Below are 26,809 nucleotides of genomic sequence, written 5' to 3'. Positions count from 1 at the left end.
GAATGGGGTTTTATGTGCCTAATAGTTATGAAATGTGAATGTAAGATTAATATTTCTTGAAAATACACACATTAGGTTTATGTGCCAGCAAATAGTGTCTATATGCCTCCGTTAATTGCAAAAATCTATGTGTAAAATCAATAGGCATAACGTTTACTTTTTTTTGAGTGTATGTTTAAAAGCACATTTTATTTTTTTTTATTTTTGCTACTCCTGTTATCGTTACATTAGCCCCATAGAAAATCCTCCCGATGTTCCCACCGACTAAATCGGCTTGCGTCCAAGACGATACAGGTGTGCACATTTTTTTCTATGTGTGAGTGCGGTTGTCATTTTTTTTTTCGATGAAGCCGAAAAAACAAGAGGATATGAAGAAGAAAAGCACAAACAGTTGACGTAGCGGGCCCTTCTGTTGCCATAAGTTTTGTTTCGGTTCGACCATAGTTAACTTAATCGATTTTTTTCGAGGTAAAAAGTGACCATAAGTGTTCTAATCGATAGATCCGAAGTGAAGCTCGACCTTTTCTCACTTTTCATCGTGCGCCAAAGAATCAGGATGCTCGTTCGGATATTGATGTTTACTTCAAGGGCCCCGGCCGCCATGCATAATTTTGCAAGTATAATACTAATACCAAATACAAATTAAATACGCCAAGGTCCCATACAAACAGGTCGTCAATTTATGGCTCAACGAACAAACTAAATATACAACCCAATTCGTCTCTTCCGTCTTGACAGGGGAAAATTGACGAGAAAAAATTATTCTGGCAACGCTACTTAATCAAAGTGTGCTGTTTATTTTTGTTTGACGTCTAAAATTTCTAAAGAGATCTCAATGTTAATAGGATCTTAAGGAATAAAGGACATTTAAAGTCACGTAAAAAATGATAATAATAATTATGCAATTTTCATGATGGGGGGGGCACCCAATGTATAAGTTTCGACTGCAGTTGTTCGGAGTTCGGAATGGGTTCTTTTCAGTGACATGTAAATACATGCGCTCCAGAACCTAACTGGAACCGACATATAGGGAGATGGCTGATTATCCGGCAAAATCAACTGCAATTGCTTCTGTAGCTTTTCATTGCATTTAAAGGTTTATTCTCCTGTGTTTATTAATGTGATGTAATCCGCGAGCTAAAATTTTGCTTATTGCATTACAGAAGACTGATTACAAATAAGACATACCTTGGGTGATCTACACCCAGTAGAGTAGATAAATTTGGGCATCGAACATCCACCATTCAGAAAGTGGACAAAAACTAACGGAACTTGTGACATGTCGAGGTATTGGGACGCCCAAAAGTGGGGGAAATGGTTGCATCTTCCGTTTTCAAACGCACAGTGTAAATCGCTGAGTAAACATTTAGTGCAGCATCGCTTACAATGTGAACGTAGTTTTTGTGAGTTGTGAAAATATTATGCTCAAACGAGCAGCTTAAGTTTTGTGGGAATCTCAGACTTTTACCGAAACTCAGGACCTTCATATGGAGGCTTGCGGAAAAGAAGTTCTTCCCAGGATGCAAATCTAGCAGTAATACACGACCTTCAAGGACAATTGCTCAGCCAGAGCGTCCATGTCGAATGCTTACCTTACACTTGTCCAGAAATGCCGTAGACTCAGGTGATTAGGGGTAGTATGGGTAGCACTACTGCCACGTATTTGTCTAGCGCATGCAATGTGCGCGATGTTCGATGATTTTATTTGAATAAACTAATCGCTATCAATCTTCTGTGATTGAAATATTTACAAGCGTGTGTATTGCGGAAATGTGGAAAATTATTAGCACTAGATCCCCGCCCAAATAGTATGCTTATTTTACTATCCATTCGATCTAAAGTGTTACACCAGCCCTGTTCCTTTCATGATAGTTATATGGTGTAACAATCACTACGTCATCCGGAACTCCTCACGAGCAGAACCACGAAAAAACGTCTTCGCCGCAGGATTACCTTCTGGAAACAACGTATACTGTTACTAACGGTATATAATCTAATCTTATGAGTTAAAAACGATATCACAAATATCATCAAAACCGACAAACAACAAATCGATATCTGCAAAAAGAATTTCATTGAAATTAGTAATACAAGGAAATCTATCCCTGCCTGTTGTTCCGGTAAGCTTGAGGCTGTCTTGATAGGAAACAGGTAAAATAGTGATTAAGTTCCAAGGTTTCAAGAATCTCTCAGTTCATAGTTGTCTCAGGCATAGGGGCTCAATCGATCAAGTTTCTTAATATAAATTTGCATCCAGCGACAATTGGCAATTTCTGTTTTTATGTACAGACAAACATTCTGCATAACTTAACATCACTTCTGATTCGGATGCCTTCGAAAAACTAATTACCTAAAAAATTGTAATAAAGCTTTTTTTTTCCTTTTATGCTTTTGCTGATTTCTTTAATAATAAACAGTATCTATGGAAACGCTCATACCTACGCTGCCAGTTCCACCAATATTTCATCGAAGTACGCTGTCACTCTGACAGTGTACCTTTATGGTGTACCTGGGTTATAAAATGTGTCCGCGAAAAATCGTCAAAGCATTCTGTATTAACATATTTGTATTTGCTAATACACTCAAAAGTGTGAAATGTTCCCACCTTTCTCTTCATCTTGGCTTGCGTCGGTGCAATCGGCCGACTATACAACCAATTAATCGATCGATTGTTGCGACTCTTATGGGAGATTAATATGGGCGTCTGCCGATGCGACACCCGATTAAATATGACCGACAAAATCTGTTGAAATAGATCTATTTCAACCTATTAAGTCGGTCGATTAATTGGTAGTTTAAAACTGGAACAAGATTTACACAGATTAAATCTGGCGGTTAATATACTGAAAGGACTTGTTTACCTACGAAACCCAACGTAGTCGGGTTAATTAATCGGTCGACCTCGAAGCAGCCGATTTAGTTGGTCGACTGGGAAATTTCACAACTGTCAAATTTTCAAATTTCAATTTTTTCGAAATGTAATCGGGGTATTATGGTCGTTATAAAAATACTTTCCATAAAGAAAGTTTCAACTGTAACCAGAGACTCAATTAGTGCCAATGTAAAACTCCTTCATATTTTGTACTACGTAGGAGATTCTGTTTAGCCCATTAGAGACACACACCCTTTTCGCAAGATGTTTACTCATTATCTTATAAAATGATAATTTTCATTCATTTTCGTAATCAATTCTCAACAAATTTAAATGTTGTTTAAAAGTTATTTTCTTAGCAAAGTTTACAGAAAATATATGCACTATGCCTAAAAAAAATGAAATAAGTAACACTTTACCACTGAGAACTGACATACAAGTAAAGTTTTCAACTTGTGTATAAATAGAATTGAATTAGAATTGAATTGTGTAGAAATAAAAATGTCGCTTTGAAATGACAACAACAAGTAGCAACTTTCCACTTGCCGGCGCTTCGATCGGCCAGCAATCGCTATACGGGACTTGTATGCAAACTTGGATACAATGGTGACTCACGCATGCGAACCTGTGTGCGATGGTGATTTTCAACATATTTTCATTTAAATGTTTACACAGGTTTGTTGGGAAAGTTTGTTCCAGCTTATATGTCTGTTCCTGTGAGTTTACTTCTAGCGCTATCTGTGAACGTTTTCAACGTATTGAATCGCCAATCCAAACGAGTATAAAATTTCACGTATTCACAATTGGCGATTCTACGTTAAAACCGCTCACAGATAGCGCAGGAAGCAAAGTGTTGCTGATTTGATTCTGTTCTGTCATAGTGCATATATTTTCTGTAAAATTTGTAAATAAATAATATTTAAACACCAAATCACCGATCAATTTGTTGATAATTGTTTATGAAAATGAAGGAAAACCTTCATTTTATAAGATGATGAGTAAACATCTTGCGAAAAGGGTGTAAAATATACATGGTTTCTAAAATTATTCGCAGAGCTATCCAGCTTTTACGTGCCATAATGGCGGTCTAAATTGTTCAGCTCGTAATACGTTTAATTGCCCTTTTTTGACAATAATCGTTTACGCCAGCTTGACAGCAACGCCCAGTTTAAAATGTCGGGCGTTCATTGAATAAACATCCAACGCATTGGACTAACGTAGGATGACTTAATCTCACTGTGTGCTGTTCCGAAATGTAATTTGATGAACACCGTAGCCGCCGCAACATCATTTCCCGTTCCTCCTAACTTAAGCTAAACCTTCATGACATGGTGTAAATAGGGACCTTTACGGGTGTGCGGGTTAAGGCATATTCTGATGCAGATTAGTACCGTAATTTAATATCTCAGTCCTTTCTTTTCTTAGGCCCGAAAAAATTAAAAAAAACATTTTTTAGTTTGTTTCCTTTTAGGACAATAACACATCCAAACCCATGAGACCTGCACGACTCCATAGGTTGCCTTATCAGATCTACCATAGTTTGCAGATTAAACTTTGGATGGCAGGCTGCTAGCGGCTTGCAAAAGTACCAGATCATGCTATGTGGGGTGCTGTCCCGGTTAACAATGAGGCGAACGAGATATTTGCAGATACGTCTTTTAGTAGGACAACTGTCAGTTTGTTGTTTGAATTTAATTTGTTTTTTTTTTTAATTTAAAAATCAGAAAAGAATAATTAAAGTTTAAAAACGATATGAGTGTACTCGTAAGGACACCCGCTATTAATACATATGAAAAACTGACACAATTTTTTCAAATTAAAGATTGCTATTCATGAAACTCTCCAGATCACTTCGCCAGTTTATGAGTTGAATCATAGGGGTCGCATGACTAATTTTGATTTTGAGATGCCAGATTTGCAGACATGTCTTCAAATTCGCAGACTTTTAATTTCAGCTGCAGATTTTTTCGATGACGCAGATAGTTGCAGATTTTTTTAATTTTGTTGCAGATATTTACAGTTTTTTTAGTTTGAATTTACAGTTTGATGTTTACAGATTTTTGAAAATAATGGCTTTTGGTTACACTAGTTTCAAATTACTGCTTTATCTATTTTAGTCATTTTTGGTACTTCCCAGACTTTAACAATTATTATTTGTCAAAACGTATTGGAAAGTAAATTCTGATTTTTTTTAAATCAATCAATATTATAATTAAACGTTATTTCTTCTAATGAAAAGTAATATTGGTGAAGAAAATATGTTTCCTACCTCTGAAAAATATCCAGATGGTAAATTTCTTATTACTTCACTCACATTTGTTCTTCCGGTTTCAATTTATACTAAAATGAAATTCAGAGATTGAAATTTCGATAGAAAACACGAAGGTGGGCAAAAATCACTGGATTAAAGAGTGTAGTTGTTGGTAGTCGAGGTTATCCACTGATAAGTCCAATTTCTAGATAAACATTTTCCATATCTAAAACAACCAACCTAACCTCAACAATACAAAAATAATTCCCGATCTCAATAATTCGTAATAAAATATTGAGTTCAACTGAATGTTTTGGTGTCAAAGGAAAGAACGAGTGTTTTCTTATCACCTGTAATCAAGCTTTTTGTGAAACTATGTGATATTTATTTTAAAACAATTAAAATAAAACAACCATCCTATACCATCAATGCAAGAAAATGTTTTCATCATCATTTGACTAGTACCGAAAATGAAATCCAGTTGGCGCATCGAGCGAAAAAGTTTCACGTTTGAGAGCCAATAGAAATACGTCAAATTTCATTCTCGTTGGCTCCGGCCTTTGACATGTTCAATAGACTTTTCTACGGCTCATGTTCATACACGCCACATGACACAAATACTACATCACAAGCTGGTGGAAAATAATAAACAAAGACGGCAAAAGTAAATGGGATTGTTTTCAACCAGGAAACATCATTAGTGTTCGTGAGACCGGTCGCAAAGAACTCAATTATTGGCTCCGCTCGTACGGCCGCCTAACTATGAATATAGAAACTATTGTTTTAATGTGTAAATTTTTATCAGTGTATTAAAAAAACCCTCGTTTTGATTAGTGCCGCGTGGGTTTGTTTGACATTTGATGTTACCTGCTGGTGTTTTTCGGTGTACCGTCGACGAAAAAATCGATGAAAGAATGTGAGGCCTTGCCGTTTTCTCATCGATTGCCAGAGAAACTTTCGAAACTTCTACGGCGCGTTGACGTTCAGGCAGAAATTTAATTTCGGAAAAATCCGAGAAAAATCGGTATTACCAGTAATATTTTATCGTTGCAAATGTTGTAAAGGAACAAAAGTAAATTGTGATCATAATTTAGTGTTCTTTTGAACGGAATATCGGGTAAAAATTTGTGCGAAAAAGTGCTTGCAGTAAGGATAATCTTCGACTTGTCGGTAGTAAGGAATAGCTGTGCGAAGGGGACGGCAAAAGCATAGAGGAAAAAAATAAAGTGAATTTGTTGGAAAGTACCGTTTGTTAACAATCCAGGTACGAGGATTTGCAAATTCAAGGATTTTGTTTGGGCGACCTGAAAGCAAAATAGCATTTGCAACGCAAGAAAGTAATTTTAATTAGGATCTATTCGTATGTGAATAGAGATATTTTCGGAATGGAACAACCGACAGCGGAAGCAGTTCTGCAGGGCGTTTATACGCTGTACAATAATCCGAACAAGCTTGAGAAGGAAAAGGCTTCCAAGTGGCTGGAGGCGTTCCAAAAATCGGTCAGTAATCTTTGCTTTTGTTACTTTTCCTAACCTCACAAAAAAAAAAGAAATTGTAATTTTATTTTAAAGTAGGTTAAATTTATAAGCTGAAAACATCTCTTTCAGATCCATTCCTGGGAAATAGCAGATCAGCTGCTGCAGCAAAAATACGACCTTAATTCGTGCACGTTTGCAGCGCAAACAATGCGAAACAAAATTCAGAATAGCTTCCACGAACTGCCCGAATCCGCACATGACTCGTTGCGGCAGAGTTTGTTAGAGCACATTAGCCATATTACACTCGAGACCAAGCCCGTGATCGTGACTCAGCTCTCGCTTGCGTTGGCCGACTTAGCCCTACTGATGTCCTCTTGGCGTAAACCTGTCGTCACGCTGCTAGAACGTTTCTCCAATAATCCCAATATGATGTATGCGGTTATCGAGCTGCTGACGTTAATCCCGGAGGAAATTAACTCGCGTTACCTTCGGCTCGGTGCGAATCGCAGAAAAGATGTGCTTACGGAACTGGAAACCGATTCAAATCTGGTTGGAGAGTACTTGCTGATGTGTTTAATGAACTGCAACGATAACGAAGTGTTACAAACAAAAATATTGAAGTGCTTCACATCTTGGTTGCACATAAACGCCTTTAACATGTCTCAGCTCGGAGATAATATGATTGTAGCTTATTCGTTTCAAGTGCTTAGCAATATCCATACAAAGCCGGAGATTCACGATGCTGCAACTGACTGTCTTTGTGCACTGCTACAATGTTTGGAAACCAACAACAATGGTAGCGGAATGGACGTGAATTTATTTAACGGAATTCTTAGCTTGGAGGAAGCTTACAACATGTCGGTTGCACAGGAAGATTTAGATCGATCTATAAACATGTGCCGGTTGTTTACAGTGCTGGTGGAAAGTAATCTCACCAAAATGGTAGCTGGTTCGGAAGCAACATCACCGCATTATTCAATAAAGTCCTTGGAACTGGTTCTCAACTGCGTAGGTCATTACGACTTTGAGGTAGCGGAAATTACCTTTAACATGTGGTACCGATTAAGTGAAGATTTGTACCAGAGAAATAATGAAGCACTAACGGCGCACTTCAAACCGTATGTGGAACGTTTGATCGCTGCGCTGTATAAACACTGTCAGATGGAAGCCGATCACGAAGGATTGATAGAGGAAGGGGATACTTTCAAGGTTATTCGTCTCCCGTTGAAGGGGTTGTGAGGTTTTGTAAAAACTATGCGTTGTTTTTAGGATTTTCGCTTCAAAGTATCGGAGATTATCAAGGATGTCATATTCATCGTCAGTTCGATCAGCTGTTTCAAACAAATGTTCGTCATACTGCAGAGTCCAAACGTGACCTGGGAATCCAGCGAGGCCGCGCTCTTTATCATGGAGAACGTCGCGCGAAATATACTACCGTAAGTGTTTTTGATCCTTTCTACTTTTTCGGTGGTCGTAAATGTAGGATGAATGTCGGATTTGGTACGATGATTCTTCAAGTATTGGTGTCTCTGTCTGTACTATTACGTCTTGCTCTCGTTATTAGCTTCTATGGTTAGTGACTAACAAAGAAACGACAACATTCATAGTTGCTTGGAAATAATTCTTCCTACATTTATGACTGCTCTGTTTATTGTACACACTAAGTTGAGCTAACTGTTTGGTGATGCACTGAGATACTATGTAAAACGGTTAATACTAATAGCAGAGAAAATTCGTCAAACCGGTATACAGTCTTATCCGGCTGCGTTGGCATTGAGACATTTTCGATGTTGTATTTGCTGACAAACAACTTACTTACACGGGAAATAGGCAGGTAAACCATCGACTTATGGATTGAAGCGGATGGCAGTAATGTAATCAGGAACGATCGTAATGTGCTTATCTTAAACGTCAAATATCTCAATTGTCTACCTCTACGATGTTTAAAATGTATGTGGTTCTGTGTAAATGTTACCATAGTTATGCTGTTTGTCTTTCACACACAGAAGTTTTTTTGTATATGCCTAAATGCATTTATTCAATCAAAACTATTTGTTACTAACTTTAAAGCAGAAAATTGTGCTTTCTATCGTTGCGCTTTTGTTCTGCTCCACGACGGTGCCATTGAATCTTTTTCTTGTAGTCGACATCCGATATCATTACTTTGTAGTTATAAACAACTGAAAATGCAAACCAGACGATAATGCGTTACTCGAGTCAGGGTAGTTAAAATTTATAACTGGCATTTTTTTTTACTTATTTAATGTTATTAAATGTAACTTTCCTGTTATTTTGACATTGTTAAGTGGAAAACGATGTTGCCTATTGTCAAAAAATATGTAAAAATACAAATGTCAGCAGGTTCTGTAGAATCAATAATATTTTTATAACAAAGACTACAACAACTGAAAACTTGGAATAAAGTAATGATATTCTGGGTACCTGGTTACCAAGGAATCGATGGTAACGAAGTGGCCGACGAATTAGCCAGGCGTGGTTCATCAAACACGTTTGTTGGACCAGAACCATGTGCCATTAAACTAGAACTTTCGGCTTGGGCAAGAGACCAACTACTAAACGACTGGCGTAACGTAGAAGGCGCTCGAGAAGCTAAGAAATTCATCCATCCAGATACTTCGAGAGCCAAAAAACTGATGGATCCAAAACGTAAAGATTTACGTATAATCACAGGTTTATTTACAGGACATCGTACTGCTAAGTATCATCTGAAAAAATTGGCAAAAGTCACGATGACATTGGTCGATTTTGTAACTACGAGCCTGAGAGCTCGGAACATATTCTCTGCCAGTGTGCAGTACTATTTATATATTTATATATATATATATATATATATATATATATATATATATATATATATATATATATATATATATATATATATATATATATATATATATATATATATATATATATATATATATATATATATATATATATATATATATATATATATATATATATATATATATATATATATATATATATATATATATATATATATATATATATATATATATATATATATATATATATATATATATATATATATATATATATATATATATATATATATATATATATATATATATATATATATATATATATATATATATATATATATATATATATATATATATATATATATATATATATATATATATATATATATATATATATATATATATATATATATATATATATATATATATATATATATATATATATATATATATATATATATATATATATATATATATATATATATATATATATATATATATATATATATATAAAGAAATACACACTGGCAGAGATTATGTTCCGAGCTCTCAGGCTCGTAGTTACAAAATCGACAAATGTCATCGTAACTTTTGCGAATTTTTTCAGCCATTAATGCTGATTTGTAGTTACTTTCCATCGAGGTAAGAGCGAAACCAGCGCAGAAGTTGTCCAAGAGTAGGTATCGAGTTTGACCAGCTTCGCTATTGCGTTATCATGGTTGATTTTGTAGACGGCCGCGAATAGAACCATGTAAATAGCATAGGTTTGCAATCTGTCAGCGAATCCATTGAGTACATATTTTGTGAACGAGTGCAGATTGGTCGTTGTCGATCGTTTAGACTAGGCAGAAAACCGTGCTGATCGTCTGCAATGTAGTATTTGCAGTGAAAGAAAATGGATCTAAAACAACGAAGGATACCGCACTTAAACACGAAATTCCTTGATAATTATCAATGTTCGATTTGTATCCCTTTCCATAGACCGGCAACATGTGGGCCGCTATCTAACAAGTAGGAAATATTACAGTAGCCAGAGGTAGCTCGAATGCCCATCGAAGGGGTTCAAGAAGTCCGCTGATGCACTTTTTGACAAAAATCTACACCATCTGAGCCCGGAGAACTAGATACCTTCAGCTTGGAGCTTCAACCTTGCTGCGAAAATAGGACCCAAATCCGGTGCTACGTCGCGTACTACTCAACTGGTTCTCAGCGGTGGATCTTTTCTACACGGTCTGAGAGTTTCCAGGCGGCGGCATTTCTCCCGGAACCCGATTTGTGGTTTCACGGCGGCTTTCTAACCAATGGCGCTAGTTTGTAGGTCCCTTCGTCACTTCCTTTACAGCTCAGAGGGCGTACTCGTAACCACTCTGTTGACAGCGTCCTAGGTATGCTCGTCATGGCACATCTCTTCAACGATATTATCCACTATCACACCAGGCATACTCCTGCGAACTTCATTTAGTGTCTTGTACGTTTATACACTCCGAGTAAAGGGGTGATGAAGCATGTCCAAACCGATTCAAGTATTTTCGGAAGCATCCATGCCCAGACAAAAACTGCATCAAATGGAAGTTCGCCTCTCCATGCTTCCTCTGCAACCAATGCGACACATATACTGCCTTCGACGATATTGTTCTGCAATCACTCGCGACTCGTACGTACCATCAGCCGGAATGTCCTGTTCAGCTTTTCACGGTTCCGCTTGGTTTTCAGCGCTGCATCCCAGGCAGGAACCCCATATCGGAGTATCGATGATGAAACAGTAGATAGCAGATGTCTCGTTCTGCTTCTCGGACCGCCGACGCTTGGCATGATTTTCGCTATTGCGTTTGTTGCCTTCGCCAACTTTTCGCAGGCGTAGTCGACGTTATTGTTGAAGCTCAACTGGATTCAGTGTATTCTTCGTTGCAATCACTTGCCCTCCGACGTCGATCTGCATCCGCTGCACCGCTTTGCAGTTGCTGACCAACAACACTTCCGTCTTATGGTGAGCTATTTGCTGCTTGACCCCGTTCATCCAGCTCTCAATGGCGTCTATTGTCTCTCCTAAATGTTCCAACAGAACCTTCATTGCACAATTGTACGTCTAACATCTCTAAAGCTTTCAGCAGGATACACCCTCTTGTATTGGTTACTGTATTGTCCCATTCCACAGCCCAGACGTTGAAATCACCACCAACGACTCCCGGTTAACTGCTCCAAGATTAGGCTGAACAGCTCTACTGTCCACCTTGGAGGAAAGTAGCAGCTACACTCGAAGACGCCGTTGATGTTGGCGATCGTACTAACATCTCTAAAGCTTTCAGCAGGATACACCCTCTTGTATTGGTTACTGTACTGCCCCATTCCACAGCCCAGACGTTGAAGTCACCACCAATGACTCCCGGTTAACTGCTCCAAGATTAGGCTGAACAGCTCTACTGTCCACCTTGGAGGAAAGTAACAGCTAACTCGAAGACGCCGTTGATGTTGGCGATCGTACGAGCGTTCTACCACTTCTGGAACGGGGAATCTGCCCTTAGCTTGTATCACAGCCATTCTCGATCTACCGCCACCCAGTTAACGTTATCAGGGGGGACTTGATACGGCTCTGCAATCAAAGCGACATCACACATTGTTTCTGTCGTAGACTGCCACAACACTTTGACGAGCACGGCTTCTCCCTTTGGCCGAGCCGGAGGTTTCTCCCCTCTGTTCCACTTTTCGCTTTTCCTTCTGCTTTTGCTGTTTCTCGTTTTTCTTCTTCCGACCTACAACGGTACTCTAGCTTTCTCCCTGTTGCGTGACGTTCTTTCTGTCGTCAACAACAGTGTCCTTGAGCGTCTGCCTCTTGGGCCCGCCTGGTCTTCCGTTTTCTGGCGAGGCTCTTGTTCTCTTTGGAGTCACAGAAACTGGCGTGTTCTCCACACTTATTTGCTTTTTCTCATGCTTTGGGGAGGGGGGGGGGGGGGGGGCTAGGAAGATGGTAGCCTTAGCTTACGCCACTGCTCGCTCAGCTACATCAGCCTTTTGCGTTGCCGTGTCATGTCTACTTAATGTTTTTATGTATATTGTTTCTCGCTTCCACAAACTTGTGGAGCTCCTCCGCCAAGTACTTCGCTGCCACTACTTTTGGTTTCTGTGGGTGTAACTCATCCCGCTCTGCTCTGGCTGTTGCTATTGTTTTCCCTCCTCATGTATTTGTTGAATAACTTCAGCTACTGGTGGGGGTGGTAACCTAACCAAACTACAACTGGCGAATGGATTTGTCGCGCATGCTCCATATGTTTGAGTTTCAATGTTTTTCTCTATTTTATTGGCTCCCAACTCCGGGCCGCTATCTTCACTCGTCGTACATAGTCGCCTCTTGTGACCCCATGATTATCTAAGAAACAGGGAGGCCATGCTAGAGTTGACACTAACCTTCATGGAGAGTAGTGTTCAGCGCCGGATCGGCGTAAAATCGGAAATGTCCGTTGACGTTCGCCATGACCAGTATGTCATAATCAGGATTTTACTGGCTTCGATCCTGATGTGCCGGTTGGCACTCCTGTTGGGCTAGGGTGCTTTTATTGCTAAGATCTTAGATTATTGGAATTTTAGGATTTCAGCAGAAGCGACACAGACCTAGCTGCTTTCGGATTTACGGCTTTTTAAGAGCCCAATCCAGACCCCACAATATCCTAGCAAGACTCCCCAACTCTTAGTAGGACCGGGGGTATTCGTGAAGCTTGTTGATTTGTTGGGTAGTGGTGATCGCTAACTCACTGACGTTAATCATCGACAAATGTCACACGATGTCTTATCGTCAGAAGTTGAATCAGTACCTCTATGAATGTTTCCGTTATTCTCGACGGCAAACTTATGTGTATAAAATCGCTGAATTACACTGCACATTTGAACACGGTTAAAAATTCTCGGATATCTATTTATTTATTTTATATCTTATATACATCGTACAGGCGCCTTTATATTTATTTAAATTACTATATATTTTTTATTAATAATATCTATGCTTGGAGATGTTAAAATCCAACAAACGAGGAGTTTCGTTAAATCTACGGCATTATCATTCTGGAAGATTAATTTGTCCACATGCAGTACGGTGTCTAGTACGATCCACAACAGAGTAGGGTTACGAAAAACGCAGGGAGACAGTATACAAATTATCGCTAGAGACATGATGGGGTCTATCGATATTACCTGCCAGCTAGTCGAAACGAATAAAATCCTCAGCAGAAAGTGACTAGCCAAGGTGTGCAAACCGAACGGCTGTACATCTGTCGGTGCAAGGCGGCATTTTAACTGGATCGTTCCAAGGAAGTATCCTGAAGGCGAATCACACGAAATATCTTTGTACACGTTCTAGTCGGTCACTTTGAACAGTATGGTATGGCGCCAACACTTGCACAGCGTACTTCGGAACATTTACGATCAGGGCACAGTAAAGTGACTTTTAGTGCCTAGAAATCAACAAAGTATGCGGTATTCTGTTGTTATTTTTTCTGGCCATCTGGTCAAACTACAAGCCGCTTTTCTCGCCAAGTTACTGTCCAAGTCATTCCAACTAATGTTCAATTGATTTTTTGTTGAAACGTGTTACCAAGCGATCCAAGCGTTTTTCAGATGTTCTAGTTCTGTGCATCACCATAACAGTTCGTTTATACATTTAATTGTGTGTATGTGAGAAAGCTGGCACTAGGCTCTGACTTGCAACATACATTTCGATCTGCGACTGATTCAAACAAGTCCAATTCAATGTTCATTATTCATATTCAATGTAGTGTAGAAACAGCGAATGAACGGCAAGCACACAGAATGGTATTTTCGAAAAAAAAGCCTTCAGTGCTAGCTTTCTCAGCTTTTCATGCGTGTTTTTTTATAACATTCTGCAACTTCGCTGTTTTCGTTTCAAAACTTTCTAGAGAGATAATGCAATTGGGAGAACGCGACATACCAGCGTCCAGATTCAACCAGCTCTGGTGAATAGTCCAAACACGGCCACACGACATCCGTTCGTCGTGTGCTTTATGCGTAACGTTTTCTTTTTCTTTCTTTTCTTTCTCCACTTTTTTCCTTACAGTGAGGAGAGCGAGGTTGTTCCGAAAGTAGTCGAAGCGATCCTGAACCTACCGGAGAACTGCCACATCGCCATCCGGCACACGTCGATCAACATCCTGGGCGAACTATGCGATTGGATTGACTCAAATCCCGAAACTTTGCAACCAATCCTGAACTTTCTACTCTGCGCGCTACAGCAAAAAAATGGTCTTGCGACTGCTGCCGCAAATGCCCTGCAGTCGATTTGTTCGGCTTGTAAGAAACATATGCTTGGTCACATAACAGGTTTGATGGAAATTGCACGCTGTTTGGATGGATTCGAGATTCAAACCGAATCAGCTATTGGGCTGTTAAAAGGAATATCCATTATCATTGGTCGGTTACCGGCAGCACAACTTACACCAGCTATGCAGGAACTCTGCAGCTTCCAAGTGCAGGCATTGAGTCAGTTGACAAGCGTTGAAGATAATGAGCTCGGCGTGAAAAAAGATCGTCATGACCCCGTTTTTTGGGTTGACCGCTTGGCATCGATTTACCGGCACGTGAACCCAACTGTTGAAGACAATACGGTGAATCCTTGTGTGTTTGTCATCGTTAACAACTGGAGTGTACTATCCCGGGCGATGGAATGCTTTAAGGACGATTCAAAAATAATGGAACGTATAGTTCGCTGCATTCGTTATGCCATTCGCTGTGTTGGCAAGCAGGCAATGCCAATTCTAGAACCTCTAGTAAAACAAATAATTACAATCTACTCAGGCCACAATCACAGCTGTTTGCTATATTTGGGAAGCATTTTAGTGGATGAATTTGCCTGCGAACCAAGTTGTATTCAGGGTCTACTGAATATGCTACAAGCGTTCATTCAGCCGACTTTCCAAGTACTACAGGTGGAAAACGGTCTGAAAAATCATCCCGACATGGTCGACGACTTTTTTCGGCTCGTAGCTCGCTTCATTCAACGATCACCGTTTCAACTTCTGCAAAGCCCTCTAGTAACACCAATCATCCAATGCGGTTTGCTTGCATGTACTCTGGATCATCGGGATGCCAATCTATCGGTAATGCGATTTTTCTGCAGTCTACTCAGCTACGGTCGCCACGATCGTGCCGACGAGTTACGTTCGATCGTTCATAGCATTTTACTACAACATGGTGAGTCGCTGATTATGAATCTGCTGTATGCTTCGGTGTTTTGTCTCCACTCTTACATGCTTTCGGATGTGGCAGACGTTTTCGTCGAAATCAAGCAGCTCAATCCTCAGCAGTTGGAAGGTTACGTTCGAAAGGCGGTTGACGCTTTACCCAATAAGAACAGCGGTGGATGTGTCACTGTAACCCATGAACAAATGATAGAATTTGTGGAAAGCATCGTCAAGTAAGTAATTAATCTGCGGCACTCATTCTGGATATAAAACTGCTATTTTTTATCATTTTTGTAGGTCGGAAACTCCAAGGGCGGTGACACAAGCGTTGCAAGAATTCGCGCGGTTATATCGATAAACAAAGCGGATGGCATGGCAAAAATTCGTTTTTGTGTGTGATGCAGAACGCATGTGTGCGTATCGACATTGAAAGTTATTTCATTGTGTACATAAATTAGTGCTAAAACAAGTGTAATTGTATTCCTTCTTAATGTAGGAAATTTTGATTTAGTTTACCGTAAGGACAAATGCATTGTCTGACGAGCAGAGCAAATGCGACCAATAAAAACGCAACTCTGAAAACAGCGAGGGTGATCATTTTAGGAAAAAGTCTATAATATTGATAGTTACAAGACTAAAATGGTAGTATGATATTGAATAAAAAGTGACAATTGATGAATTAATAATAACTCTTGTCTATTTGCTAACTTCTATAGTCTGGGTAGTTATAGAGGAATATTAGAATATTTTTTTCCAGTCTATTTATTTTAGGAGTTATTTTTTTCCATCCCAAATGACTCAAACTTATGGGGTTACTTTATTAAATTACATGAAAGCATAAGTAAATATTTCCTTACATTAAACCCTTTCTTGTCTTACGTTTTTATCGTATATTAGCGTCACAAATCTTTTTTCATAGAACTGTTGGGGTCATGAAACATGAAAAACCTGTTTTGATCAAGATTTATTGTTCTTTCGCAGTGCTACAAACTGCTCAATTTGTTCATCCTAATACTCAATACAATTCTAGAATATTTACAATATTCTAGTATTTACTCCAATTGCATGGAAAAGATAGTCGAAGACAGTGTAAATTGATAGGCTTTATCAGTTTACAACAATATTGTGGGTCCTATTCTCACAGTCACGTCACTTAGTGACTAGAAGGAAGTTTTCTTCTAGTCACTAGGTGACGTGACTGTGAGAATAGGGCCCTATAAGTCACAGCTAACAAGCTTAGTTGTTTTTGTAACGAAAATCTTGTGAAAACAAAAAGTCATAGCTGTTTAAAGTTATAGTGCTCTACAGATACCATAAGCGGGAAAGGATTAAATACTGTGGAACATTTTTTAGATTATCGTAAAGCTGAGGAAAATATTTTGTACTACAAAACAGAGGAACCAAATTCGAGTTGATTCTCAGAAGATTTGGCCAAATAGGCTGGGGAAAGTCATTAGAGTCCATTTGGTTGCGCAGACGTCGAACAGTGCCCTAAATGGTGATAATCGATGTTTGTTTTGTTAACTCGTCGATGAACCGGCGACAGTAATTACGTTATGTTTTCACGTTTTTGACGTTGCATACTGTCGATAACTAGCAGATGTCCCATCGTCTCGGAAGGTCTTCTTCGCGCATACGTCTGTGCACTCTGTCCCACCACGGATTGTGAGAAGGTTGTTGGGAGTTCGCGCTGGATACTCGTTTCGTTTGAGTTTGAATCACAGACAAACAGACATAACATTTTGAATAATTATTCGATATTCCCATCGATAACATTTAAATGATCCTTATTGCTTGCTGCTAGCGCTACCTATCGTTATTCCTGCTCAACTTATTTTCTCACCTCATCAAAGATAGTGACGCTGGTTGCCTTTGACAGGTAGATACTCGGTAGATTTTCAACAATAATTTGTTTGTTTGGCAGCCATCACAACGTGAACCTCGATAAATACCAGCTCTGGTTGGCGGTTTGCGTTGGTTTTCGTTTCGTCAAACCGTTTTTCTTCAATTTTCAAAATTGTGGTAAGTAGGTATATCCTCTGTTTAAGGTTCAAGTTACCTTTTTTAAGCATGTGTTAGAATTGAACGCTTGGTAGTGTGCGTAGAAAAATTTGTGTTCAGCTTTGCCACCGGATTATCCATTTAAACTTTTTTAAAACTCTAAAAGAAGAATATCAGTCGATTTATTAGATCATCACGATTCAATTCATGCAAAATACCTGCTGGAAAAACCATCGGCTTAGCTAAATGGTGGTTTTGAAAAAGTGGCTGTGGTTTTTTCATTGCGCAGTTGTGTTGCGTACCCCAGCTCGGTGTGGTAGTGTGATAAAAAATCACAGCCACTTTTTCAAAAGCACCATCCAGCTAAGCCGATGGTTTTTCCAGGAGGTATTTTGCATGAATTGAATCGTGATGATCTAATAAATCGACTGATATTCTTCTTTTAGAGTTTTGAAAAGGTTTAAATGGATAATCTGGTGGCAAAGCTGAACATAATTTTTCTTACGCATACTACCAAACCTTGAGGTAACTTGAGCCTTAATCTAAATATTATTGTACCTAACATTAACTTTCATTTTTATGATGGAATGTATGTGAGCAACTCCGTCAAAACTAGAAATGCTATTCGATTACACCCCATTTGGCATAAAGTCATTTGGCATAAGGTCGTTTGGCATAAGATCATTAGGCATAAAAGTCATTTGGCATAACGGTCATTTGGCATAATGGCCATTTGGCATAATGGCCATTTGGCATAATGGCCATTTGGCATAAAAGTCATTTGGCATAAAGGCCATTTGGCATAATGGTTATTTGGCATAATCCCTGTACTGAAATACTTGCCGCCGCACAGTGGCTGGAGACTGGCCAAAAGCTCAAAAATTTATTTTTGAAATATTGGTATTTGATATTTTTCCTAAATTTCTCATGCATTGAATGACGTATATTCAAAATTTTATGATCATTGGATAAGAACACGATTTTTAACATGAGTTTAAACGTAGCAAAGTCCGGACTTTTTAATGATTTTCATTTCCGAAACCACCATTGCTCTGTTCACTTCAAATGCATGTTGCTCTTTTGATTTCGGTCCGATTTTAGCACAACTAGTTTTATTGTGTAGAGGAACGAAAGAACTTGGTTAGTGAATAAAATACATTAGGTAAATTTACTTGGAACTATGACTTTTTAGTTTAAATATGTTTGAGGGCGTCAGATCAAAAATACTTTTTTTACTAATGTATTCTGTACAAATTTCGGAATCATTTCGGAACGGTCACATAGTATACATTCTATGGGAAATAACCTCTACTTTTCGAATATCATGGTCTCGTTCTGCGCATAGGTGCGCAAAACTTTTTAAGGAGATTTTGAAGCTTTGTTGCTGATATGGAGGCGCATGGTGTTTTGTGTAAATAGTTAGACAATCTACAGTAAACCAACACGTTATACAATGGATTTAAAGTAGTGTTCTTCATTTTTTATGATATTGCTGACATTGGTGAACAGTAACGGAAAATCTATCATGAAAACGGGATCATAGTTATAAGAAAGGTTCAACGACACTGTATGGAAAAATGTATTTAATATTTTACGAATTTTGACATCAAAAATGAGCTCAGCGCCTCAAAATTAGCTTAAATTTTGATTTTCAGTCAAATTAGGTAACATTTGAGGTTTTGTCCGACTTTTGTTTGAAGGCTACGCCACATCGCTTTCCGCCCGTGCTGTCCGACTTCGCCGCCGCTCAGTCGGACTTAAACTAGCTATAGCCCCTATGTTTGAGTAATCCGGGCAAACGAGTGGATTACAGGTTTGCTCGCAAAGTTCTTGCGCTTCCGACACCATAAATAAAAAAAAGACTTGCCGCCGCCTAATGTGGCTATGCCACTTCGCTTTCTACCCGTGTTTATGCTAAATGACCCTTATGCCAAATGACTATTATGCTAAACGCACGTTATACCAAATTGCCATTATGCCAGTTGACTTTATGCCAAATGACTTATGCCAATCGACTGTATGCCAAACGGGCTTATGCCAAATGGCCTGACACCATGCTATTCATATATTATGGGAAAGTAACAAGACCAGTCCATGTCGTACCATACAGAAATCTGAATAAATTGTCTTGATCCTGTTATATTTGAGCTGAAATCCAGACAGAATGTCGAACCATGTCCGAAAGGTACACCTGTAATTTTTTGTATTCCTAATTACAGCAGCAAAGAAGAAACTGGATAGCAACTGTCTCAATCGTATCAGCTGCAGGATGACCCTTTTGAATGCTTGGCGATATGAGTAAAAATTGATTGTTGTCCAGGACCTGCAACGATTCTTCGCTAGAGAGTGGCCTACAATACAATGCCAAGATCAACCTAAGAGAAGAGACGACAACAGGCTTCTTGCTCTTCTTAATTTTCTCGACTTGGCCCTGCCGTAAATCTGAAGACAACAAGCGTTAATCGTTGCCAGATTCCCTTTGAATGCTTCTTACAATTGCCGAAAATAATTGTACCTAAAAGATCGCACCTCTACCAAGAATTTACAATGCTAGCTGCATTTAAAAATTAAATTAAATATTTATTCAAGTCTCTCTTAACAATACACGTAACTATATCGTCATTCAGGTCTTTTATTCAATTTGCACGAAATGTTGATGTGTATGAAAAATAGCCAGAATAGATTCAGCAGCACTGTTTTCCATCCCGATTGTAAATATAATGAACGCTCATTACTGGCAAAATGACCAATCAGAAGCTGGTTCAATATTGAGGTTAGGACTGGATCAAATTAGCTACGCGATTGTCTTCTCTTCTCTTAGGATCAACTGCTGTTGTTGTTGGGCGTGAAGAATGAATCAGAATCGAATGTTCTGAAGGCAACGCAGCGAAATACCATCGAAGCGGAAATCTTGAAGAACAGAGATGTGTTGATGGGAAACTTGGACTAGATTCTGAGAAAGACAGATTATGTCAGCAGTATCAGTGAGACAGGTTGAATCAGCGAGGAAGTTGGCAAAATTGTCAAAGGTATGGAAGAAAGATAGTAGAATTTAAGCCAGCTTTTGCTGTAGATAGTGCAGTACAAATTCACGTAGTACTAGAGATCGTTTCTAGATTGTAAATTTAAACCAAGAAAACGTCCAATAACAACAAAACTTATTTGTTCATTTTTAATAAAAAAAAGAGTTTTCATATCCCGTCCCTAGTTACTGCATTGTTCTAATATACGCACATTCTATTACATTACATTATAGACTTATCCAGCTGGGTTGGTATTGTGCTGGTTTGACGTTTAAATTGGGAGGAAAACAAAACTTTTGCACGGCGAATTGGGAGGCAAACAAACCGCTTCTGGGCCTGAGGGGAGGGCGGTAGTATAAAAATGTGAGATTTCAGTGTGCGTGTTTTAAACGTCAGATATCTCAATTGGCAAAACGTCGGACAAATCATGGCAGAACATTTTTGTGGAGCGTCAATTGAAGTGAGATCTGCGACTTAAAAATCACTTCTCGACAAACATATGATTACGGCTTAAAAGCCAACTGTCAAAATTCTCTTTGATAGGAAATTCCGGACAAACCGTTACTGGCTTAACACAGTTCATAGCAGTTAATAAAAGAGAAAACTTTTCTCTTTTGTTTACTACCAACACCTGTGATTGGCGAGTAACGGTTTGTCCGGAATTTCTTTTCAAAGAGAATTTTGACAGCTGACTTTTAAGCCGTAATCATACACTCAAAAAAAAGTAAACGTTATGCCTATTGATTTTACACATAGATTTTTGCAATTAATGGAGGCATATAGACACTATTTGCTGGCACATAAACCTAATGTGTGTATTTACAAGAAATATTAATCTTACATTCACATTTCATAACTATTAGCCACATAAAACCCCATTCTATAACAATATGCGCATATAACTTATGTGTGTGCATACATAGTTTATACAGTTGACACATAGAAGGTGAGCGTGATAACAATAGCATTTCTTCTTCATATGAATTTTAAGCGGTTTGAAGCAAATAGAATTAACGTTTGGATTTTTTTCAGTGTATGTTTGTCGAGACTTTATGTGCATACATTAGTAGTCATATTACGAGGACTTTTTTATTGTGTATTTATATATAAATGTTAGTTATTTTATTTATATTATACATATTGCCTTCCGATAAATCTAGCACGGAAAGCCATTCGGCAGATGAGTTTAATTCGCATTCAGGCGAATGAAAATTATACAACCTTGATTAATCATCGTTAAATTACCATTAATAATTTTCTTTCCGTACAAAAACACTTTTCTAACCCTTTTACAATTGAATTGGATTTGCAAATGATACATTTAAAAAGAAATGCACGATTTTTATAATGGAAATTATATTTTGCTTGTATTCTGACACCTCCATTAACAAACAAGATCATTTTGACTGCAGCGCAGCCTTGTGTCGTTTTGTCGTTAGACATCGAATTATGTGGCATTAGGTTTGTTCCAGTACATGGAAGTCACTCCCTGTTGCTCCGGAGCAAAAAATCTTGCTCCTTTTCACTCCGATTTGCTACCAGAAGATGAAAAAGAAAAGAAGATAATACAGGAACGATTTTCTCCCTGTTTGCTCCGGAGTACTTCCAGTTTCTCCTGGTACTGGAACAAACCTATTGTTTTTAAGGAAATATTGTGGAAGACTGCAACCACATCTCTTTTTGTTGTGGATTCGCTTGCAATCGAAAAAATCGCAATTTATCTTGGCCTAATATGGTTTTGATGTTGCAAAATACCATTCCTGCGGATATAGCTACACTGAAAAAAATCCAAACGTTAATTCTATTTGCTTCATACCGCTTAAAATTCATATGAAGAAGAAATGCTATTGTTATCACGCGCACACATACCTTCTATGTGTCAACTGTATAAACTATGTATGCACACACATGTTATATGTGCATATTGTTATAGAATGGGGTTTTATGTGCCTAATAGTTATGAAATGTGAATGTAAGATTAATATTTCTTGTAAATACACACATAAGGTTTATGTACCCGCAAATAGTGTCTATATGCCTCCGTTAATTGCAAAAATCTGTGTGTAAAATCAATAGGCATAACGTTTACTTTTTTGAGTGTATGTTTTGGCTGGTCGATAAACTCAGCAGACACAGATTAAATCTGGCGAAGAAAATGGTGACGAAAATTATTCACCGACGAAACCCAACCGACTGGTTAATTAATCGGTCTACCCCGAAGGACACGATTTTGTCGGTTGACTGGTAACTTTATCATCTGTCAAATTGTCTACACGCAAACGAAAAACTACCTGAAATTGAGTTCTTATGACTCAATCCCGGGAAGGAAAAATTTAGTAAACCGTGTTAAAGGTAGTTTCCATTTAACCACAGCAAAAATCACAACTCATATTGATAGGTTTTTTATACTCAACCTTGCATTCAATATACTAAAATTTAAGCCAAATTTATCTAATTTTGAGTATCTCCCAAACAACTCAAGTACCATAGTACCGTACTGCACGGACAGAGATGCCAGATACTTTTTTCAAATGTCTGCAATAATAACTTTAAAAGTCTGGGAAGAACAAAAATGTTAGTAAAAGTATTCTTGACCAAAAATGTTATATTACATGAAAATAGTGCATTTATACACTCAAAAAAAGTAAACGTTATGCCTATTGATTTTACACATAGATTTTTGCAATTAACGGAGGCATATAGACACTATTTGCTGGCACATAAACCTAATGTGTGTATTTACAAAAAATATTAATCTTACATTCACATTTCATAACTATTAGGCACATAAAACCCCATTCTATAACAATATACACATATAACTTATGTGTGTGCACACATAGTTTATACAGTTGACACATAGAAGGTATGTGTGCGCGTGATAACAATAGTATTTCTTCTTCATATGAATTTTAAGCGGTTTGAAGCAAATAGAATTAACGTTTGGATTTTTTTCAGTGTAGCCCAAGATAAGTACAGAGAAATAGCTTATAGAGAAACAACCTAAAGTAGATTTGAAACTAGTTTAATCAAAAGCCTTTATTCTCAAAAATCTGTAAATATCTGCAACCAAACTAAAAAATCTGTAAATATCTGCAACCAAACTAAAAAATCTGCAAATATCTGCGTCATCGAAAAAATCTGCAGCTTAAATTAAAAGTCTGCGAATTTGCAGACATGTCTGCAAATCTGGCATCTCTGTGCACGGAAGACCTCGGCTGGGTCGAATCTCTCGTTTTGTTTTTGACAATACTAATAAGTGCGAAAGCGACGCACAACTCTCGACAAACATATGATTACGGCCTAAAAGCCAACTGTCAAAATTCACTTTGAATGGAAATTCTGGACAAACCGTTACACGCCAATCACAGATGTTGGTAGTAAACGAAAGAGAAAAGTTTTCTCTTTCATAAACTGCTGTGAACTGTGTTCGGCTAGTAACGGTTTGTCCGGAATTTCAATTCAAAGTGGATTTTGACAGTTGGCTTTTAGGCCGTAATCATATGTTTGTCGAGAACTCAAAAGTAAGTAAGTAAGAACTTATTCTTTGGGTTGTTTTATTTTTGCGTGTATGGGGTTGTTGTCGCATTGACATTTTGACGAGTTTTGATTCGAGCCAACAATAGGGAGCCGTTTATGTCAGTTTTTTATTCGACGAGTTTTGAGTCGAGCAAACATCTTTGGCCCCGTTTTTGACATGTTTTTATTATCCTTTGTTTTTTATGCTGTTTAAGTCTAAGAGGTTTAAGTTAGTCTTCAATTATTGAAGCCGGTATTTGTTTATTTCTTTTCGGATTATAATGTGATACTATTTGGTTTTTCATAATTTTGTGAGAATAAACGCAATAACATGTACAGGTTCGGATTCTGTTGGTGCAAGCATGGTTTCAATAAACGTTTCTTTTGCTCAGAAAGGTTCGCTAACATGAATCAAGCTGCAAGATTTTTGTCTCCCATGCTAGGAAAGTGTTATTTACCAATTATTTTTGTATAAGGCATTATGATATGTATTTATATTTTCCACAGGCTTGACCGAAAGCACAATGTATAAACATCTAGCAAAAAATAATATTCCATTCGATTTGGAACCGGAGGACATCAAACGAAAAATAAGCTACTTCAGATATCTAAACGCCACAAATGAAGAGATTCTGAATCAAATTGGGCTACTGATGCAACATTTCAGCACTCTCGAAAATAGAGCTACGATTTTGAGGGAATGTGGCTTCGTCGAATCCCTGAATCTTCTAACTTTATCAAAATATATAACCATCGCTCGACGACGTGTCAAGGATCTGAAAGTGCAACGATTGATTCCACAAGACCTAGACATGGTGGCGCAGATAAAGAAGCAATTCCATGCTAAAATTCAGGCTAGTATTGAAAGTATTAAAAGTGATGAGTTGCCTTTGCAAGTTTTGAGAGACGCGTTTCTCAATGAGTTTCTCCGAATTCGACTAAAATTATCAGATGACGAGATTAAAAAGCTCTGGAAAACCTATTCAAAAATAAAGCATCGAAGTTTCAGTCATACGCAACGAGTACTGGATATATTGCAGCATGATTATAATTTCGAAAGAGATAAAATAGTATCCAATCTGTATTTGTTGTATGCGGACCCAGATAACCTTCTTCGATACCCTGAAGTGATTCCTTCAATAGCAGGAGTTGGAATAAGGGATGTCATGTTGAAACAGCCCAAACTTGCTATGATGCAGTGCGACAGTATAGTTAAAGTTTTGAAGCTCCTCCGCAAACACGAGATCAATGAAACAGAAATCCTGAATAATTCTATGATTCTTACTTTCTCACCCGACACTGTGAGTACGAGACTTAAACTGCTGTCACAGGTCAAAGAATTCGGTATTCTTTTCAATCATCCCAGATTCATAAAACTAATCACTTATCAACCAAAAGCAGCTATTCGACTGAATTTCCTTCGCCAGTTAAATGTTCGATGTGCCTCATTGAATGTGCTGTCTGGGAGCTCGCAAAACTTCGAGAAGTATGTGAAGTAGATGGTTTGGTATTTTTATACAAGAAATTATTTTCGCAGATATGTCCGTGAAGGTTGCGACAAAATAAAGGGAAAAGACGCTTGTCACTATCTCAATAAAATATTCGATAAACAAGATAATGAAGCAATAAAACAGTTGAAACGCCACCCAAATTGGTATCATGTTCCGACTGTTCGGATGGAAGATACCTTCGAATATTTGAAAACGGAAGGGTTCGAGCCTAAGGATATTTATGAAACCATACAAATTCTACTGTACCCTAAGTAAGATACAAAGTGATTGCTTACGTTGGATTAAATAAAAATCATTTTATCAACAGGGCGCAAGTCGAGCGAAAACTGCGAAAATTGTTAGAATGCAGGCGGCGGAATGAGCCGCACGAAAATTTTGCGTTCGAATTGTCGGGAGTGATGCCTGGAAAAATCTTGTCATTGTGCCTATACTTGATCGAATTGGACTTTCATTTCACTGGCGATGGGGTGTGGCCAGAGGAGATTCAACAGAGCGATGCTACGACGAATCATTTCATTGAAATGCCGAAGACATTGAGTAAAGAGTACAAGTTTGGAGTTAAACCTCATAGGTTGTCCGGTGGCTAAATTGTAGTTATACCACCGAACCGTCGATTAAATAAAAATACGTTGTTACTCTAGCGGCATCTCTGTAATGGGTTGCATGGTAGGTTTCATCGATGGTACAACAGTACGGAAAGCTCCCAACATCGTTTAAGTTTAAGATTGTTTTATATAGCTTTGCATTAATAGTTGTATGTACTTCTTCGGGTTGTATTCCATTCCCCCGAAGGTTATTTCCTAGGAAGGCATTCCCCAGAATTCCATCCCCCAGAATATACCATTCCCCAGAAAAACATTTCCCAGAATGAACCATTCCCTAGAAAGCCATTATCCAGAATGCCTAATTCCCCAGAAAAGTTAATTTTTTTATTCATTTTTGTGGTGATACTAAATGTTTACGCATTACCTAAGTCAATGCGGTGCAAAGCTGCGGAGGATGTGCCGTCGAAAACGGTGGCCTCTCGCAAGCAAACCTGGGTAATTGTCTCTAAACTAGACTAGTGATTCGATTTTAATGCGTTTTTTGCCAAAAGGGTGTATTTTAACCTGAATAAACCAAATCCGAGAGCGGAAATGTAAAATTTTTAATCAAAGGTTGATAAACT

The 26,809-nt window shown here is 38.1% G+C and overlaps 2 protein-coding genes across 3 annotated transcripts; both read left to right on the top strand.

Moving 5' to 3' along the window:
- Nucleotides 1–6,051: 6,051 nt before the first annotated feature.
- Nucleotides 6,052–16,276, top strand: LOC131683513 (transportin-3). 2 transcript variants are annotated; one of them, XM_058965549.1, is made up of 6 exons: nt 6,053–6,622; nt 6,731–7,810; nt 7,871–8,037; nt 14,307–14,363; nt 14,465–15,820; nt 15,885–16,276. In XM_058965549.1, exons 1-6 carry the CDS (start codon nt 6,509–6,511, stop codon nt 15,943–15,945), a joined length of 2,835 nt encoding a protein of 944 aa, XP_058821532.1. In that variant the 5' UTR covers nt 6,053–6,508; the 3' UTR covers nt 15,946–16,276. The 2 variants fall into 2 exon arrangements, with proteins under 2 accessions (XP_058821533.1, XP_058821532.1); XM_058965550.1 differs by lacking the exon at nt 14,307–14,363 and having other exon boundaries at nt 6,052–6,622.
- Nucleotides 16,277–24,303: 8,027 nt separating this feature from the next.
- On the top strand, nt 24,304–26,281 carry LOC131683512 (transcription termination factor 5, mitochondrial). The gene is made up of 3 exons (XM_058965548.1): nt 24,304–25,616; nt 25,668–25,892; nt 25,949–26,281. Exons 1-3 carry the CDS (start codon nt 24,655–24,657, stop codon nt 26,226–26,228), a joined length of 1,467 nt encoding a protein of 488 aa, XP_058821531.1. The 5' UTR covers nt 24,304–24,654; the 3' UTR covers nt 26,229–26,281.
- The last annotated feature ends 528 nt before the right edge of the window (nt 26,282–26,809 follow it).

The sequence above is a fragment of the Topomyia yanbarensis genome, chromosome 2 (assembly GCF_030247195.1).
Source record: "Topomyia yanbarensis strain Yona2022 chromosome 2, ASM3024719v1, whole genome shotgun sequence".
Lineage (NCBI taxonomy): Eukaryota > Metazoa > Arthropoda > Insecta > Diptera > Culicidae > Topomyia > Topomyia yanbarensis.
Note: the sequence above shows the minus strand (reverse complement) of the source record. Positions and strands in the feature narration are given on the sequence as shown.